This window comes from Mustela putorius, unplaced genomic scaffold, assembly GCF_011764305.1.
Source record: "Mustela putorius furo isolate JIRA1106 unplaced genomic scaffold, ASM1176430v1.1 tig00003853_pilon_pilon_pilon, whole genome shotgun sequence".
Classification (NCBI taxonomy): domain Eukaryota; kingdom Metazoa; phylum Chordata; class Mammalia; order Carnivora; family Mustelidae; genus Mustela; species Mustela putorius.
This window is the reverse complement of record NW_025422005.1, coordinates 49,670,691-49,685,176: the sequence shown is the minus strand read 5'-3', so window position 1 is coordinate 49,685,176 and position 14,486 is coordinate 49,670,691. Positions and strand designations below refer to the sequence as shown.

Genomic DNA, 14,486 nt, shown 5'->3' with positions numbered 1-14,486 from the left:
TAGTAATAACACTGAAATCTAAAATACCTGAAACAAGGGGGCATGTACCCCTTAAAAGAAATTACTTTGAAATGTTTCTGATATATGAAGTTATTATTTCTGGACACAGTCTTTAAGACATCCTGGCTTTGGGAAGGCTCTAATTTTTAGAGTTTTAAAATCCTCGAGTGAGCCTGTTCAAGGTTCCATGACACAGAGCTCCCATCTTTGGATCCTGACAGGACTGCCTCTCTGAATATGCCACACTTGCACACCACTTGCCTAGGCCGCCATGATGGCTAGTGTGAATTATGTTCAAATACCACACGGCAGCAGTGATGATTGGAAATACAAAGAGGGATTGTTTAAGAAGCAAAGTGGACAAGAACCCCATTCCATGAAGAAAACCCGAGCTTCTATGTTACGGGGCAGGCAATACTAAGAAATAAGAGATGAAGAATAAGAAACCTGGCAAAACGCTTGAGGAAAAAACCCCACAGACTGGGTGATCACAGAGGGGAACAGAAATAGGCAGGGAGTCCTCTCACAGCCTGCTGGAAGTGTACTGGAATTACAAACGCAGTCCTGCAAAAGAGAATTTCCAAAGTTAAGTCCATGGAGATGCTCCAGCCTGTCGGAGAATTACTGGTAGTTTGTGAGCATTTGCCAACATGGACAAAAAAAAAAAGGCAAAAAACCAAGCAAATAAACAACCACAAAACCCATGATAAACATAAAAGCACAGGCTGATTGGCAGCCGTTCCCCCACCAAATCATGAGGTTTATGGTGCAGTGTAAGCCCCTATTTCTGAGAGACAGGATTACTGAGGCAGAGGTTATTTTCAAAGCATCCTTCTGAACTCCAAGTTATCTTCCTGAATACACCCCGTAGGATTGGAACATTTATTCCTATTGTGGTAGATTTCACACAAGGGGGGGAAGAAAGAGAAGAATTAGTCCAGTGTCTGAAGCCAGGGGTTCAAGCTTTTATCCCAGGTTGGGTATCAGATAGCGCTGTGTGTCAGCCTCCTGGCTTCCTCTACTGCAAAATGGAAATCATATGTCATGTTTGGGTTTTAGAGCTCAACTCTTCTGTGCTTGAAATCATCACTCCCTATCCTAATCCATGCAAAGTCACTTAATATTTCTGAGTCCACATCTCCTTATCTATAAATTGGATAAAATAGCCCAGAAAAAAAAATAAAGATTTTTCTCAGGATCAGAATTAATTCTACTTCCATGGCAGTGCTCGTTCTTTTAAAAAGTATGTGTTGAGAATCATTATATTAGACTGTGGGTTATTTACTATTCCTAGACTGTTTTTTTTTTTTTTAGGACAAATTAAGGTATGTGAAAAATAATCAGGATCATATAATGTAATGTGGCAGCATGAGGTAACCAGGAGTCAAAAGTTGACTGTTTTCATGGACCTGGAAGCCTATGCATGGGCTAACAGTCACTTTCTAGTACCTGATTTACCTGTGCTCTGCAAGTCCTAACTGCAGGAATCAGTCACTACAGAGAGGGAGAAAGCTGAGCCCATTGCCCCAAGTTCAGGACAGCTTTGTTTTTATCTCCTGCAGCGGACAGCTAGTAGTTCTGTCTGTCCATTCCCTCTGGAAACAGAGCTCTCATGGTTTTGGGGGGCACCTATTCTTTCCTCAGCCCCAGCCTAGGTAGTTAGAGTGGCCTCAACCCTGTCCCTGGCTCGGCAGGTAGGTATGTAACCCAGGGCACATGAGTGAGAAACCCCTTTATCTTTTAAACATAAGGATTTAGAGACCCAAGCAAAGGACCCAGACCAGGACAATAAGAGCCATAAGCATCCAGTAGTAGAGCCCTACCCAGATCTACTGTGACAAAGCTCTTCTCTTTCACCCTTGGGGTTGTTACATTGGTGGAAATGAAGCCTGGAGCTGCCCACATCATTAATGCCACAGTCTGAGGGGATTCAGCCTAAGAATGAAGTTCACAGAGAAGAGAGCAGAGCTGAGGGAGAAAATAAGACATACAGATTTCTGAGGGCATCACCTGGATCCAGCTCTAACTGAAGCTATCCACCCTCAAACTTTCTAGTTATAAGCACCAGTCCATGATTTTCTTTTGGAGGAACAGAGGGATGGTGAAGGAATTTGGTTGGGTTTCTTTTACTCGTAAGAATATTTCACTTGAAAGAGTCTATATGAACATATCTTCAAAGCATTCATGACCAGCTATGCAACAAGTTTGCAACTTTTATTGTAGTGTTCAGGAACTGGGAGATTTGGGAAGATCTGGAGATATCCCTCAGAGATGCCAAGGTTTTCTAAGTTTATATCGCATGCCAGTGGAAAGGACCGACACAAACTGACACACATAAATCCAACCCCCCACAAATACTTCAAATACTTGTGCTGGATTATCCCTTTCTTGACTTCACTGTTCATTAATCTCATCATAGTGATAATGATTTGTTTCCTATCTACCTGTTTGGCTAGACTGCAGGGGCAAGACTCATCTGGTTTGTTCATTAGGGCCTAGCACCATGCTTGGTAGATGGTAAATGCTCAATAATTACCTGCTGAATCAATTTTTATAAACAACAGACTCTTGTTAACCAAAGAGGTGCTTATCTTAATTTTAGCAAGACCATACCTGAATGAAGACAAAGCCAAGAGAAGTCTCTACCAAGGCTGAAGGGCTACCTATCAGGGGAGGGAGCTATTTACTTGCCTCACTGAGCAGATGCCCCTGTTCTCCAACCAGGCAAGAGCAGTGAGATAGGGTAACCAGGCTGCCTCACTTCCCTGAGACCACATGTCCTGCTCTGGGCATTTGTGGCTCCTCCCAGAGAGGAGAAACACGCATTCCTTCTCGACCCACAGGAGCAGGTGGGAAGAGTAGGCTGGGGATGAGGATAGAGGAATGAAGGAAAGGAGAACTCTCTCCCGAGATTCACATGCAAAGAAAGCACATGCAGGTATGAGGATAAAATAAGTCACTGCAGAGGTAGGGAACATTTAGTCATTGTACTTATGACAGTTCCCAGCCCTTTTCAGCCATTTTACTTCCTCCGCCTCCTCATGTTTTAATGTTCTATACAGGTGGGAAAACAAAGGCAGGTAGAAGATAAGCGAGTCGCACAAGCATATGCAGAGCCCAAGTGGCCAACCAGAACCCAAATTCTCTGCTGGCTGACCTCACAGCCTGCGCACTGTACACGGTGCTCCGTGGCTCCCCTCTGAATTCTTTCTCGGGGGTCAAATGGTATATTTCCCCTCTGAAGTTTTTGTTCACAGGTCCCTTACTATTTTTTCAGAACCTGGCAACTCTGAGGTTGTCCACGTGTTTTGCACATCAGAAAAAGGAAGTGTTTGACTGGGGCCGGGGGTGGGGGGCTGTAGGGAGAGAAAGCAACCGCCATTTCTTATGAAGAAGTGGCACTTGACAACTGGAAATGTACCCTGGAAATATACATTTTAAGCAACCTTCTCTATGTGTGATTAAGTACACTAATTTCAACAATACAAAGGAGGCGGCATGAAATGGGTGACTCTCTGGGATACTGCGACCACATTAATAGGGCTGTCCATTCCCATTTCACGTGTCTATGCTCACCCTCCCTGTACCCCCCCCCACCTACACAGATGATAAGCTGATACTACATAAACATTGTTAAAGCCACAGTTCTATGCTACAGTAATTCACTTAACTTTAACATGATTTATGGTTCTGTCAATAGGGGAGGTTGAAAACCCTGCCCTGAAGCTTCAATGTGAGCCTCATATTTAAAACAGTAATTGTTGAGTATGTGTGTGTGTGTGTGTGTGTGTGTGTGTGTGTTTGTGACAGAAGAAAATATTCCACATAAAGAGGAGATAACAAGTCCAATACTGACTTTTTTTACTCCACTCCGAAAAAAGGAAAAGAAAGAATGAGTCCAAACATGGAATCCACATGATAGTAAGTTAGACCAGGAAGAAAGAACGGCTAGGGATTTATCTGATTATGTGATTTATAGGACAAGCCATACCGGGAAGTCTCATCAATGAGACAATTTTAAAGAAGACTTGCTGGGAACCCTGCCTTCATCATGTGTGCCTGTGTTGGGTCTCTGGTGGGGGAGCTGGGGAAGGAGGAGAGGAAGAGAGGGAGGGACAGACAGACAGACGGAGGGAAAGAGGCCAGGAGTTCCAAGGGAGAGCAGCTTCTTTTGTCAAGATGAGTTTAAATCTCAGCCCACGGCCCAAGTGGTGAATCACCCTATCTCTCTCTCTGGCACTCACCCTGGGGACATTTCGCGTCTTTAAGAGATTAAGGAGCCAACTGGTCTTGTTGCTCTAACCTGTCCTCCTTGGGACCACATATTAGCACGATTCCCCTGCAGAAGAGCTCTCTTTAGAAGTTTGCTGCAGGGATGACAAATTAACCCAGCAGGGTGTCCCACACATCTATCTTGGTACAAATTATTAGTGTAATAGAGCTTTTAGTTATGCATTTATCTAGTAATTATTGAACGGTTACACAAAACCAAGCTGAGCAGCCACGGCCTTTATGAGGTTCGCTCAGTGGGTGGCCTTACAGTTAATTTAGGATAGTTTTCCACTAAGCAGTTCACTTGCAGACAAATTAGCTCAACAGCCTTCTCCTTTAAATATTTTCCATGTCATAGTGAAACTCTTTACAATACAATAAAGGTACAGTTTTAATTACACGCTTCCTGACTTTTGTTTAGTTGTAGTTTTAAAACATTTGCTGGCACTGTTTTTTCCTTTGGCTGGGCAGTAATAGCTGGTTGTAAGTATCTGGCTAATGAATTTAATAATTTCCTGAACTGGGACTTAAAGGATCTTTGCTCAAAAGCTGCCTTTCCTCTTTGCCATCCAGCTCCTTCAAATCCCCATCGACAGCGTTTCCCACTGGGCTGGACACCAGCACCCGGGCTGACCCTGACCAATGTTCACAGGCCCTACTGGCTTGTCTTTCAATGCCTCTCAAAGGTTGTACTTGTTCAGTCTACGATGCCCTCACTTGGGAATCAATTCTGGCATTTCTTATTGTAGAGTGACAACGTAATGTTGTCTCAAATGACATACTCCAATAATAAATAAACACCTTGTGTCTGCTGGCAGATTCTTTCCGCACCTTGTTAGCAACAGGTACTTAATTGCTTCTCATTTCCCTGAGATGATTCAATTGCACTAAACCAGGAGAGACAAATTAGATTCAGCTCCTTGGAAAGGAGTGCCGGTGGGTTCTACAACTATATTAAAAGCTTTCCTAAGAGGCAAAGAAGTTTGCAGACACCATGCGAGAAAGCTGCACACACCTATCACTTAGGGGGACCCATGCCAAGGGAGGGGTGACGTGGTGATGGTGGCGATAGAGGGAGGACGTCTTCTTGCGGGTCCTTAATGTTGACAACCAACTTTGTAATGCTACAGCAAATATTCTACAAAAAGGGGATCACATCCCCTCAAGCTTGGTATTTCTCCTAATGCCTGGCAAGGTAGAAGCTCTTCCTTAAGGCAAAGTGAGCATTTATTCACGAGACGGTGCATCTCCCTAAATCCCACCGAAGACATGCACTTGGATATTATATTATCATTCCACACGGAGGATGGAAACAACTCCCTGTTATTCCCAGACTTTCTGTGTATCTTCAATCCAATCCATGAAGCCACTCATGTATTCAACAAATGTTTGGCGAGTGCTTTCCTTATGGCAGACACGATGCTGAGGGACGCAGGTAGGAAGAAAAAAACCATGGTTCCTGCTCCAGGGGGCCCTGCCATCTAGTGATAACTGCTGCCTTCATATTTTGCCTCTCCTCTCCTTCCTCCTCTATTATTGTCTATGAATCCACACTCCTCCAACCTTCCCTCGTGACCTCCATTTCCTGGAAGGTGATCTTAATTCTCATAATTCTCTAAAGTATGTTTTTCTTGGCCAAACTTGGCGATATTGTTAACCGCAGACCCTTAGATGTTTCATCACTAAGAGCAGGATCCCTGCCTGAATCACAAGGATCTTGGACTTAGAGAGGTTTATAGAGCATATAAACTTCTGAATACCTCTCCAAACAGAAAGGGGCATGACTCTTGGAAAGCCACACAATAAATCTTTGGTTTATGTGGCTATTATTTTGGCTTATCTTATGTATATTTTTGGTACTGGGGCAATTTTACTTCTAAACTCCCTTCAAGGGTATATGTTTTTTGAGTTATAAAGAAATGGGTGGTTTAGCTTCGTGCTTACAGTACCTAGTTATCAAAAAGCACAATTTGTTGCTGTTGCTTTGTTTTCCAGGCTTACAATGAGAAGGTACTCTGTGGGAGAAGAGGGGTTGAGTCCTTATTATTATTATTATTATTATTATTTTAAGATTTGATTTATTTATTTGAGAGAGAGGGAGAAAGAGAGACTGAGAGAACGAGTTGGGGGTGGGGCAGAGGGAGAAGCAGACTCCCTGCAGAGCAGGGAGCCTGACGTGGGACTTAATCCCAGGACCTTGGGATCATGACCTGAGCTGAAGGCAGACGCTTAACAGACTGAGCCACCCAGGAGCCCAAGGCGTTAAGTCTTATGCTTATTTGGACTCTCCGCGATGCCAAATGCCAAATGCTACGGGGGTTCTATATCAGGATGCCCTTGTCCCCAAAAGCACCCTAAGCTTCCCCTATCACAGTAATACACCTGCTGGCTTTCTTGCTCCAGCATCCACCAGGAGGTAAGCACTCTGAGGCCAAATCCCAGCTTCTCTTGGTCATTCTATTGGGCAACTAATAGAGCATACTGTACCGCTGTAGTGCTCCATAAATACTGGTAGAAAAAAAGAACGGATCCCTAGAGAGACAGGGGAGTGTGCAAATCAATTTTAATATCAAGTAAGTCACACTGACCTCAAAAATTGAAGTGACTTGCATATAACAGAAAGCCTGCATTACTAGTAGCAAGGATTCACAGGCTAATAAAAAGATTTGTTTATGGCTGTTATTAAAAAACTCAGTTGGATAACATGGGTTATGTCATGCTTATCAAAAGATCTAAATGGCTATGTTGTGTCTTTGACTAATAAAAAGTGTGAAAACAAATTAATTGTTTAAATAAATATAGTTTATTTCTCCCAGTGGGGGAGAAAAAGGTAGAACCTCGTGATATAACGGAAGAGGCACTGAATTGGAGACTTGACTTCTGGTCTCGGCTGAGCTCACTCATCTGCAGGAGTAATGCGGAATACATTGCTGACTGTTAACCCGCATATTCCCCTTCCACTTGCCTGCTTATAAAGCCCTAATTTTATACAGAGTAGCTGTGTGTTCAGCTAAAAAATAATGTAGACTTCCTCGCCTCTCTTGCAGCTAGAGGGGATCATGTGGTGTAGTTCAGACCATGCTGCACAACATTCTACAAAAGGTGTCAGAATGAGCAGGCCTTGCTATCTGCTTGGAATGCAGATGTGAGGCAGGTGTACAGTGGCCACATTGTGATCAGGAGGTCAGAGCAGGAGGATGAGCACAACGCAGTAAAGCAAGGCTAAGAGATAAAATCTCAGCCCTTGGACTATCACAGTCCTGAATCACATACTTGTTTTTATTTGAGAAAAATACGACCTGTTTAGTCGATCTTCTGTTACTTGCAGTCAAACACATGCTTAGCTGATACAGGAAATGGATTAGACCAGATAGTCTAATTTGCTATTCTCAAATTCTCAAATTTGAGCACTATTCTCAAATTCTGTGGTTCTAGATGAGGCTCAGTGAGTGCTTACTTGATAATTATTTTCAACCTCTGTCTTGCAATGTGTACCATTGTAGGCGCTTCCCCACTTCTAAATTCCTAAAGCAGAGTTGCTTTCCTTAGTGTAGAGCATTATATTAAATGAAATGCTTAAATTAAGTATCATTCATTATCTTGTTTTTGAAAATAGCAAAGATTTCAGGCAGACACCTAAGTTTCAAGAAGACGAAATTCCAAGAGACCCTAAAATACCACGATTGCTCCAAATAATTCCAGTAAAAGGAATTAGACCTTCAAATCATCCAACAACCTTGTCACTTAAAAAAGCAAAGGGAAGAACAAAGATTTCTTTCAATTATCATGAATAAAGCAAACTGTTGTGATTAAATACTTTATTATGGTTGACATTTTAAGTGCTGATAAAAGAAAGTCTTCAAAAGCCTAATCTTTCAGCTTAGAGTACACAGTAATTTTAATAATGTATAATGACATACATGCTTTTATGGAAACATTATGTCTCCCCCACTCCCCAGGATATTCCAAAATGCTTTCACCCCTTTACCTAATTTTAACTATATAGATGGCCAAGGATTATCCCCATGATACAGATGGCCAAACTGAGGCCACAGGGTTAAGTGACTTATCAAAGCCTCAAAGAAAGCCAGTATCCAAGAGGGGATTTGTTTTAAGAAAGCAACTACCTTCACAATGTACATAGAGAAGTGATTAGAATAGCAGAAACTAATGAAGGTTTTACTTATATAATCTTAACAAAAGCTTTCTTTGGCTGGAAGGCCATTGTTCTTCCCCATATTGGACATTCTTTATAAAGAAGTCCTGCCTTACCTATTATACATTTATCACTCTTTAGTTTTTCTGAAGCAATACAATCTTGTCAATGTCAGGGAAGGGATGAATGCTTTCTGTGTACATTGATGTGCAATGTGGATACATTTTATTTATTCAACCAATATTTGAGCATAAAATTCATTGCATGATACACAATGAAGATAACAAAAAGTGTAAGTTATAGATCCTCCCTTTCAAAGGTTCCATTCTAGGACAGCGACAAGACACATATATTAACTTGCAAAGCAAGACGCTTGGTCTTGTGTGAAAGACTTTGGGACTTCGAGGAGTGTGAGGTGATGGTAGCCTGCATGGAGCTAAGGGGTTTTTGTGTAGAAAATCATACTTGAGCTGGTCTTGGGATGGACAAAATGTTGTAGGGACAGCAGGATATTTTCAAATCCTGGGTGAAAATGGATGATTCACTTGTTTGCATGATTTGAGTACATATTCTATTTCCAGGCACTGTGCAAACAACTGTAAATACATGATTTCATTTGCTTAGATAAAATGAATCTCTTGAGGTAGAGATTATGATCTCCAATTTATAGATGAGGAACTTATGACTTAGAGAAGTAAATCAATATACAAGGTTCACACAGCCGGTAACAGTGGTGGAGACAGAGTTCCAACACTGGTCCGTTTGACCACTGAACTTCTATCCTTACCCATGGTGTAATACTGCCTCCCTAAAAGGCCCTATTTCTTTTTCTTTTTGCATTTGCTTCGCAATTTCAAAGAGAGGTTTCTTTTGTAACAAGTGTCCACCAAATGTCCAAATATGCCTTATGTTTATAGTAAAAAAGAGAGCCACTGTTTTTTTTTTTTTTTTTTTTTTTTTTTTAGCAGCGAGGTGACCTTGTTTTGCTGTAGGTCTGTTAAAATATCACCTCTGGCCTGGGTTTTGAGATCTATTACACAGTTACTGCCTACAAACTGGTGTTTGTCTGGTCAAGGTATTCCCAAGAGAAATTTTAAGAAGTTTTTAAAGGAGGCAGTAGAAGTCTTGTAATCTGGATACTATGCAGAGGTGAACATATGTGATTCTGAGCAACGGTGTAGTAAACAGCTTCCCCTGTCCCTGTGCCCCAGACCCTGATAAAGGACACAACTTTCTCTTCTTCCAGGCCCTTTAAAGTTCGACGTCTATATGGATTCTCTAATGATTTACTGATTTGGGTTATAGCAACTCTTTACAATAAAAGGAGCATCGAGGTTGAATTCTCCTTTATGTACACATCACATTTATTCCACACTGGCTCATTCAGTCAGACTTGCTCTCCTTCAGTTTGGATCATCTTCCTAAAACATTAGCTTAATCCTGTGATCTCATTCCAAGCATTAGCTTTCCATCTGGTTCAGAGAAGAATAAAGAGCAATATGGCGTCTGCAGCAAATATTTCTTAGAGAGGCTCAGTACCAACCTTAAAAAGTATCTTAGCCCCAAGATGTCTCGTGTTAGCCCATCTCCACTCTGTGATTCTTGCCACAAAGACACCAATGAAGAGTTTCATCTAAATTACTCCAACTTCCTTTACTGGACCACTAACGGGGGGCAGGGTGCAGTAAGAATGGGTACCTGAGTAGATTTTCCAGAAAGAAGAACCGAGGATGCTGGGAACCATCTTGAATTCTGGTGAAAACAAAGAATCTTTGGTATTCCATAATTCTTAAACTAGGCACCTTTCTCTTTTCCTCACAAACATTTTTTTTTTTTTTTAATGGTATGAATAGGAGATCAAAGCTCATTGATCTGAAGGCTAAGGAGGTCCACTCTGGTTCAACCCAGCATGGGTCATTTTGGCAAATGTGTTTAAGTATCCAGCATAAGGAAGCTCCCAATATTGGCCCTCACAGGTAAATGCTAGAATTGCTATAATAATGTGTAGAACTGTGGTTTTAAGGCAAGACGCCTAGAAGGCACTCAATATTTATTGAATTAAATGATGATATATGCACATTGCTTTATGCTCCTCAAAGAGTCTCTACAAATATTGTTTTATCGTGTCTCTATGTAAGAATAGGAGGTTGGAAGGAAAAGTTCATTCAGCAACAGTACTGTCCCGTTTTATTGGTGAGGTTATTAAAAAAATCCACAAGATAAATGGGAAGGCAAAGAGGCAGCTCACCCAGCTATCCTGACTGCTAACATCCTGTCCTTCCCAATCCTTATCACCTTGCTACCCTGTGAACCTTTCTTCTGCTTGGAATGCCCTCTATTCATGTAAGTGACTTCTTAAGATTTCATGTCAATGCTGTCTAAACTTTGAAGTCTATATGATAAAAAGTAGTAACAGCACATTCCACATCATCTTCTGAATGCTTATTTTCTTGCATCTCTCTTCTGCCCTAGACTGTATGCTTGATGAGGACAGGAACCACTGAATTCCCAGTGACAGGCACTCAGGAAATTGTCATTTAATGAACAAATGAAACTTATGGTTCCCTCCCCTCTGAGTTCCCGTAGAAATTTCTATTTTTAATGCTCATTTAGCATTTAAAATGTTAACCTGACCATAGAAAGATGAGAAACATTACCTGCCTTATCTCCCTGAGACGAAAATCTTCTGACTAAAAGGACTTCATGTCTTTTATTTTCCCCTACAGTTTAAGATGCTTAATGAATGCTGACCCTGAGGATAATATCAGAATACCTCCCCACTGAAAGAGACTCATTCATAATCCAATTCAGATGCAAGGTTTCAAGTTAGAAAAAAATATATAAGTTGCCTTTCTGATTATAACACACACACACACACACACACACACACACCCCATCCCACAGAAGTGAAATAATAAGAAACCTTGAGAAAATTCTGTCAGTGATCACAAGATGTTTAAAGATGGAGGAAGTAAGTCTTCATAAATGTGGATATAGTAATTGCTTCAAAAAATAGTCCAAATACTTATTTTCATCAGTCTGATTTCTGCGTGTGTGCATTGGGCGCTCCTTCAACAGCCATTTTCCCCTGAGATGCTCACAAGCATTCACAACGGGATTCAGATTTGTGGGTCTCACATTCAGATGAATGCAAGAAATATCAGTTTCCCCAGGCATATGTCAAAGTAGACAAGAGACCATAACTTTCTAGGATGTTTTATAATACCAGCTGGTAGATCACAGACCTACCTAAGCGGCAATCTGATGGAAGAAAGTAAACATGGTTACAATTATTCATACTCCTACTGTGGGAGTTTCATAAACAAACTAATAAATATTTTCATCTTGCAGTAAGATCAAGTTAAGTGATTTGCTGACATTCTCTTGAGGTTTAAAGCTTGTCTTTAATGTGAAATACAAATCATATTTCTTGTGGACACATTTTAATAATAAACCTAAAAGCACACGAGACAAAAATAATGAAAACATTGCAATGAAAACCAGACAAACTATCTACCACTTCAAAAAGAATGAGTGAAAACTGCTCGTCAACACCGTGATGCAAACAGCCTCAGTACAAAACGCCACATATTGAAATCAGGTTTCAAGGAAAGGGAATCAGCAGGATGAGAGAATGAAAAATAGCTCTTACTTGAAAACAGGTAACTAGCTACAGGAAAATATACTCACCTAACACACACACACACACACACACACACACGCACACACACACACTCCTTTTGCCCAACTTGTAGGACAGACTTGATTTGGGTTCAGTTCAAATTACCTCCTACCTCTTGGCAACATCCCACAAGGAATGAGGGGTTTGGTCCCTCTTCTGGCCTGAGGTAGGGATTCAGGGTTTGATGCCAAAGCTGTCCCCAGGGAGGAGAAACTGGAGCACTTACTGCCTTTAGGAGCATTCTAGGAGTGGCCTCCTTGTCTCTCCTTCTGCTACACTGCTCCCAAGGCCATGATCTAAGCCCAAGCCAGGGTGCTGGGGAGTGGCTCACCTCTGGGTCCTGTGATGACAGGTCGGTGGTGCTGTGTGAATGCGGTTCCCAGGGAGGAGGTCTGCGAAGGGGAGGGGCTGCTGAAACCAGACTTCTCCGACTTCTTCAGTGTGGTTGGAGATGGCATTCCTGGCAAGAAGGATTGAGTGATAAGCACATTTTAATTCAGGGCACGGCAGCTTGTATTAAAGATAAAACTGGAAGAATTTAAAAAAAAAGAAATCCACCTGGGTGCGCAGAATTTGTTTGGAATGACTTTGAATTTGTCACAGGAACCAACAGGGGACAAAATGGCCCCTTGGTAAGTCCACCTAGAATTGACTTCAACTTACTCTACTCAGTCACAGTTCCTTTTGGCATGATTGAGCTTGTCTAATTATGGAGGGCCCCTGCCCAGAGTTTCCTGCAAGTTGTGTGCGCCTGTGGCCCATGGGAGCCTTCAGAAAGGAGGTTCTCGAAGGCACATGAAGACCCCATCTGCAACCATTTCATCTTGCCAGGTACCTTGCTGAAGCACGAAAGCACCTTCTTCACATTTTAAATAATTTAGCTATTTTCACATTAAAAAAAAAAAAAAAGCCCTCAACAAGGACAACTCAGTTGCTCATCCAATGAATTATTTATAATAGAAAAAAGAAATAAAAGGTCAAAGTAAAAAAAAAAATCCTTAAATGCTCAACAATTGAAACTGGTTAAATAAATATGATTGAACTCATCCAAATCATACCGTTAGAGAATAAGGACATTCCATTTAATGACATGGAATAAAGACATGGAAAGTGATTATAAAATAGGATGTTGTGCTGGGAGGCCACTTAAAAATATAGGTCTCTGTGCAGAGAAAGAACTGGAAGGAAACACATATAAACTCTAATGGGGGTTCTCTCTGTGTGATGGATTTGGGTGGCTTTCATTGCCTCTTTTTGCTTGCTTGTTTCTCCTGTGATGAACATATATTACTTTTATGTTAAGAAAATACAATAAAAACTTGTTTTTAAAAATAGTATTTTTATCATAGTTTCTGAGGTTTAAATAACATTTCCAGCATAGAAAAGGCTTTGGGAGGAAAATAATGGGAAAATGGTCTCTTGTAATTACTGAGTTAGTAATGTTCTCGGCAGCCACGCTGACACACACAACTGGAGGCATCGATCAGTTTGGTAGGGTGCCAATTAAAACAATGAAAACTTGGATATAGAAATAACGGAAATGACTCCTTGTTCTCCACATCACAGGACAAATTTGGGCTCTCTTAAATTTGCAGCACAAAACTGGTCTGAGTGCATGTCAAAAGAATCAGCTCTCTTTTACTCACATAGGTCTACATATGTTGTATTCTATGACGAGAGAATTATTGGGGTGAGCTGGAAAACTAAGTAATAAAAATAATAATGATATTAGCAGGTATCTGTTATTGAGTAGTTACTAACTCGCAAGCACTGTGCCAAGCACTTTATAGGTATAGATCTGTCCCAAAACTTAGTTTGGCTTGTATCTAAATACGTCCTTGTTATTTATGTCCACAAATTTCCTTCATAGGTTCTACAACACAAGTTTTGAGTGCGACTTCAGGTTCTATATGGATAGAATGTGTTTTGTGTTTCTATTTTCAGAATATCCAACAAAGGGTCTAGAATGCAGTCAGTGGCCTGAAAAGATATTTAAACTAGGTGTCACAGTCTCAACCTTATCTGTGGCTTTACTAACCGACATAGTAAAACTTGAGAGTTTGACCCCACGAAAGAAACAAATTGCAAGCTGGTAGGCATATCTGCAGGGTACCATGTAAAGACATTAGGAAGTGCTGTGTGATTTCACACCAACTGGACAGATCTAGATTCCAGCCATTCCAGATCAATATCTACACGATTTGAATGAAAAAGCACGTCACTCAGCAACTTAGCTATGTTTCCTTGCTCTTTGAATCAGTAACCAAAGTCACACCATACCAATATCCTAACACCAGTAGGATAGATTGGGGTCTTGGACCAACATTCGTTGCAAGTAACTTAGCCTAAGGTATAATCACAGAACTACATTAGAGA

General features: G+C 41.1%; 1 protein-coding gene across 6 annotated transcripts in view; it reads right to left on the bottom strand.

The window, feature by feature from the left end:
* NFIA (nuclear factor I A) overlaps positions 1-14,486 on the bottom strand; it is a 368,251-nt gene that overhangs the window by 66,412 nt on the left and 287,353 nt on the right. For 4 of the 6 annotated variants that reach the window (XM_045064622.1, XM_045064620.1, XM_045064623.1 and 1 more), the window contains exons 7-8: positions 12,442-12,570; positions 10,127-10,180 (exon numbers count right to left, since the gene is read on the bottom strand). In XM_045064622.1, the coding sequence (XP_044920557.1) occupies positions 10,127-10,180; positions 12,442-12,570 (183 nt within the window). The remainder of the gene's footprint in view (positions 1-10,126; positions 10,181-12,441; positions 12,571-14,486) is intronic. The other 2 variants (XM_013055652.2, XM_004751655.3) reach the window with 1 other exon arrangement.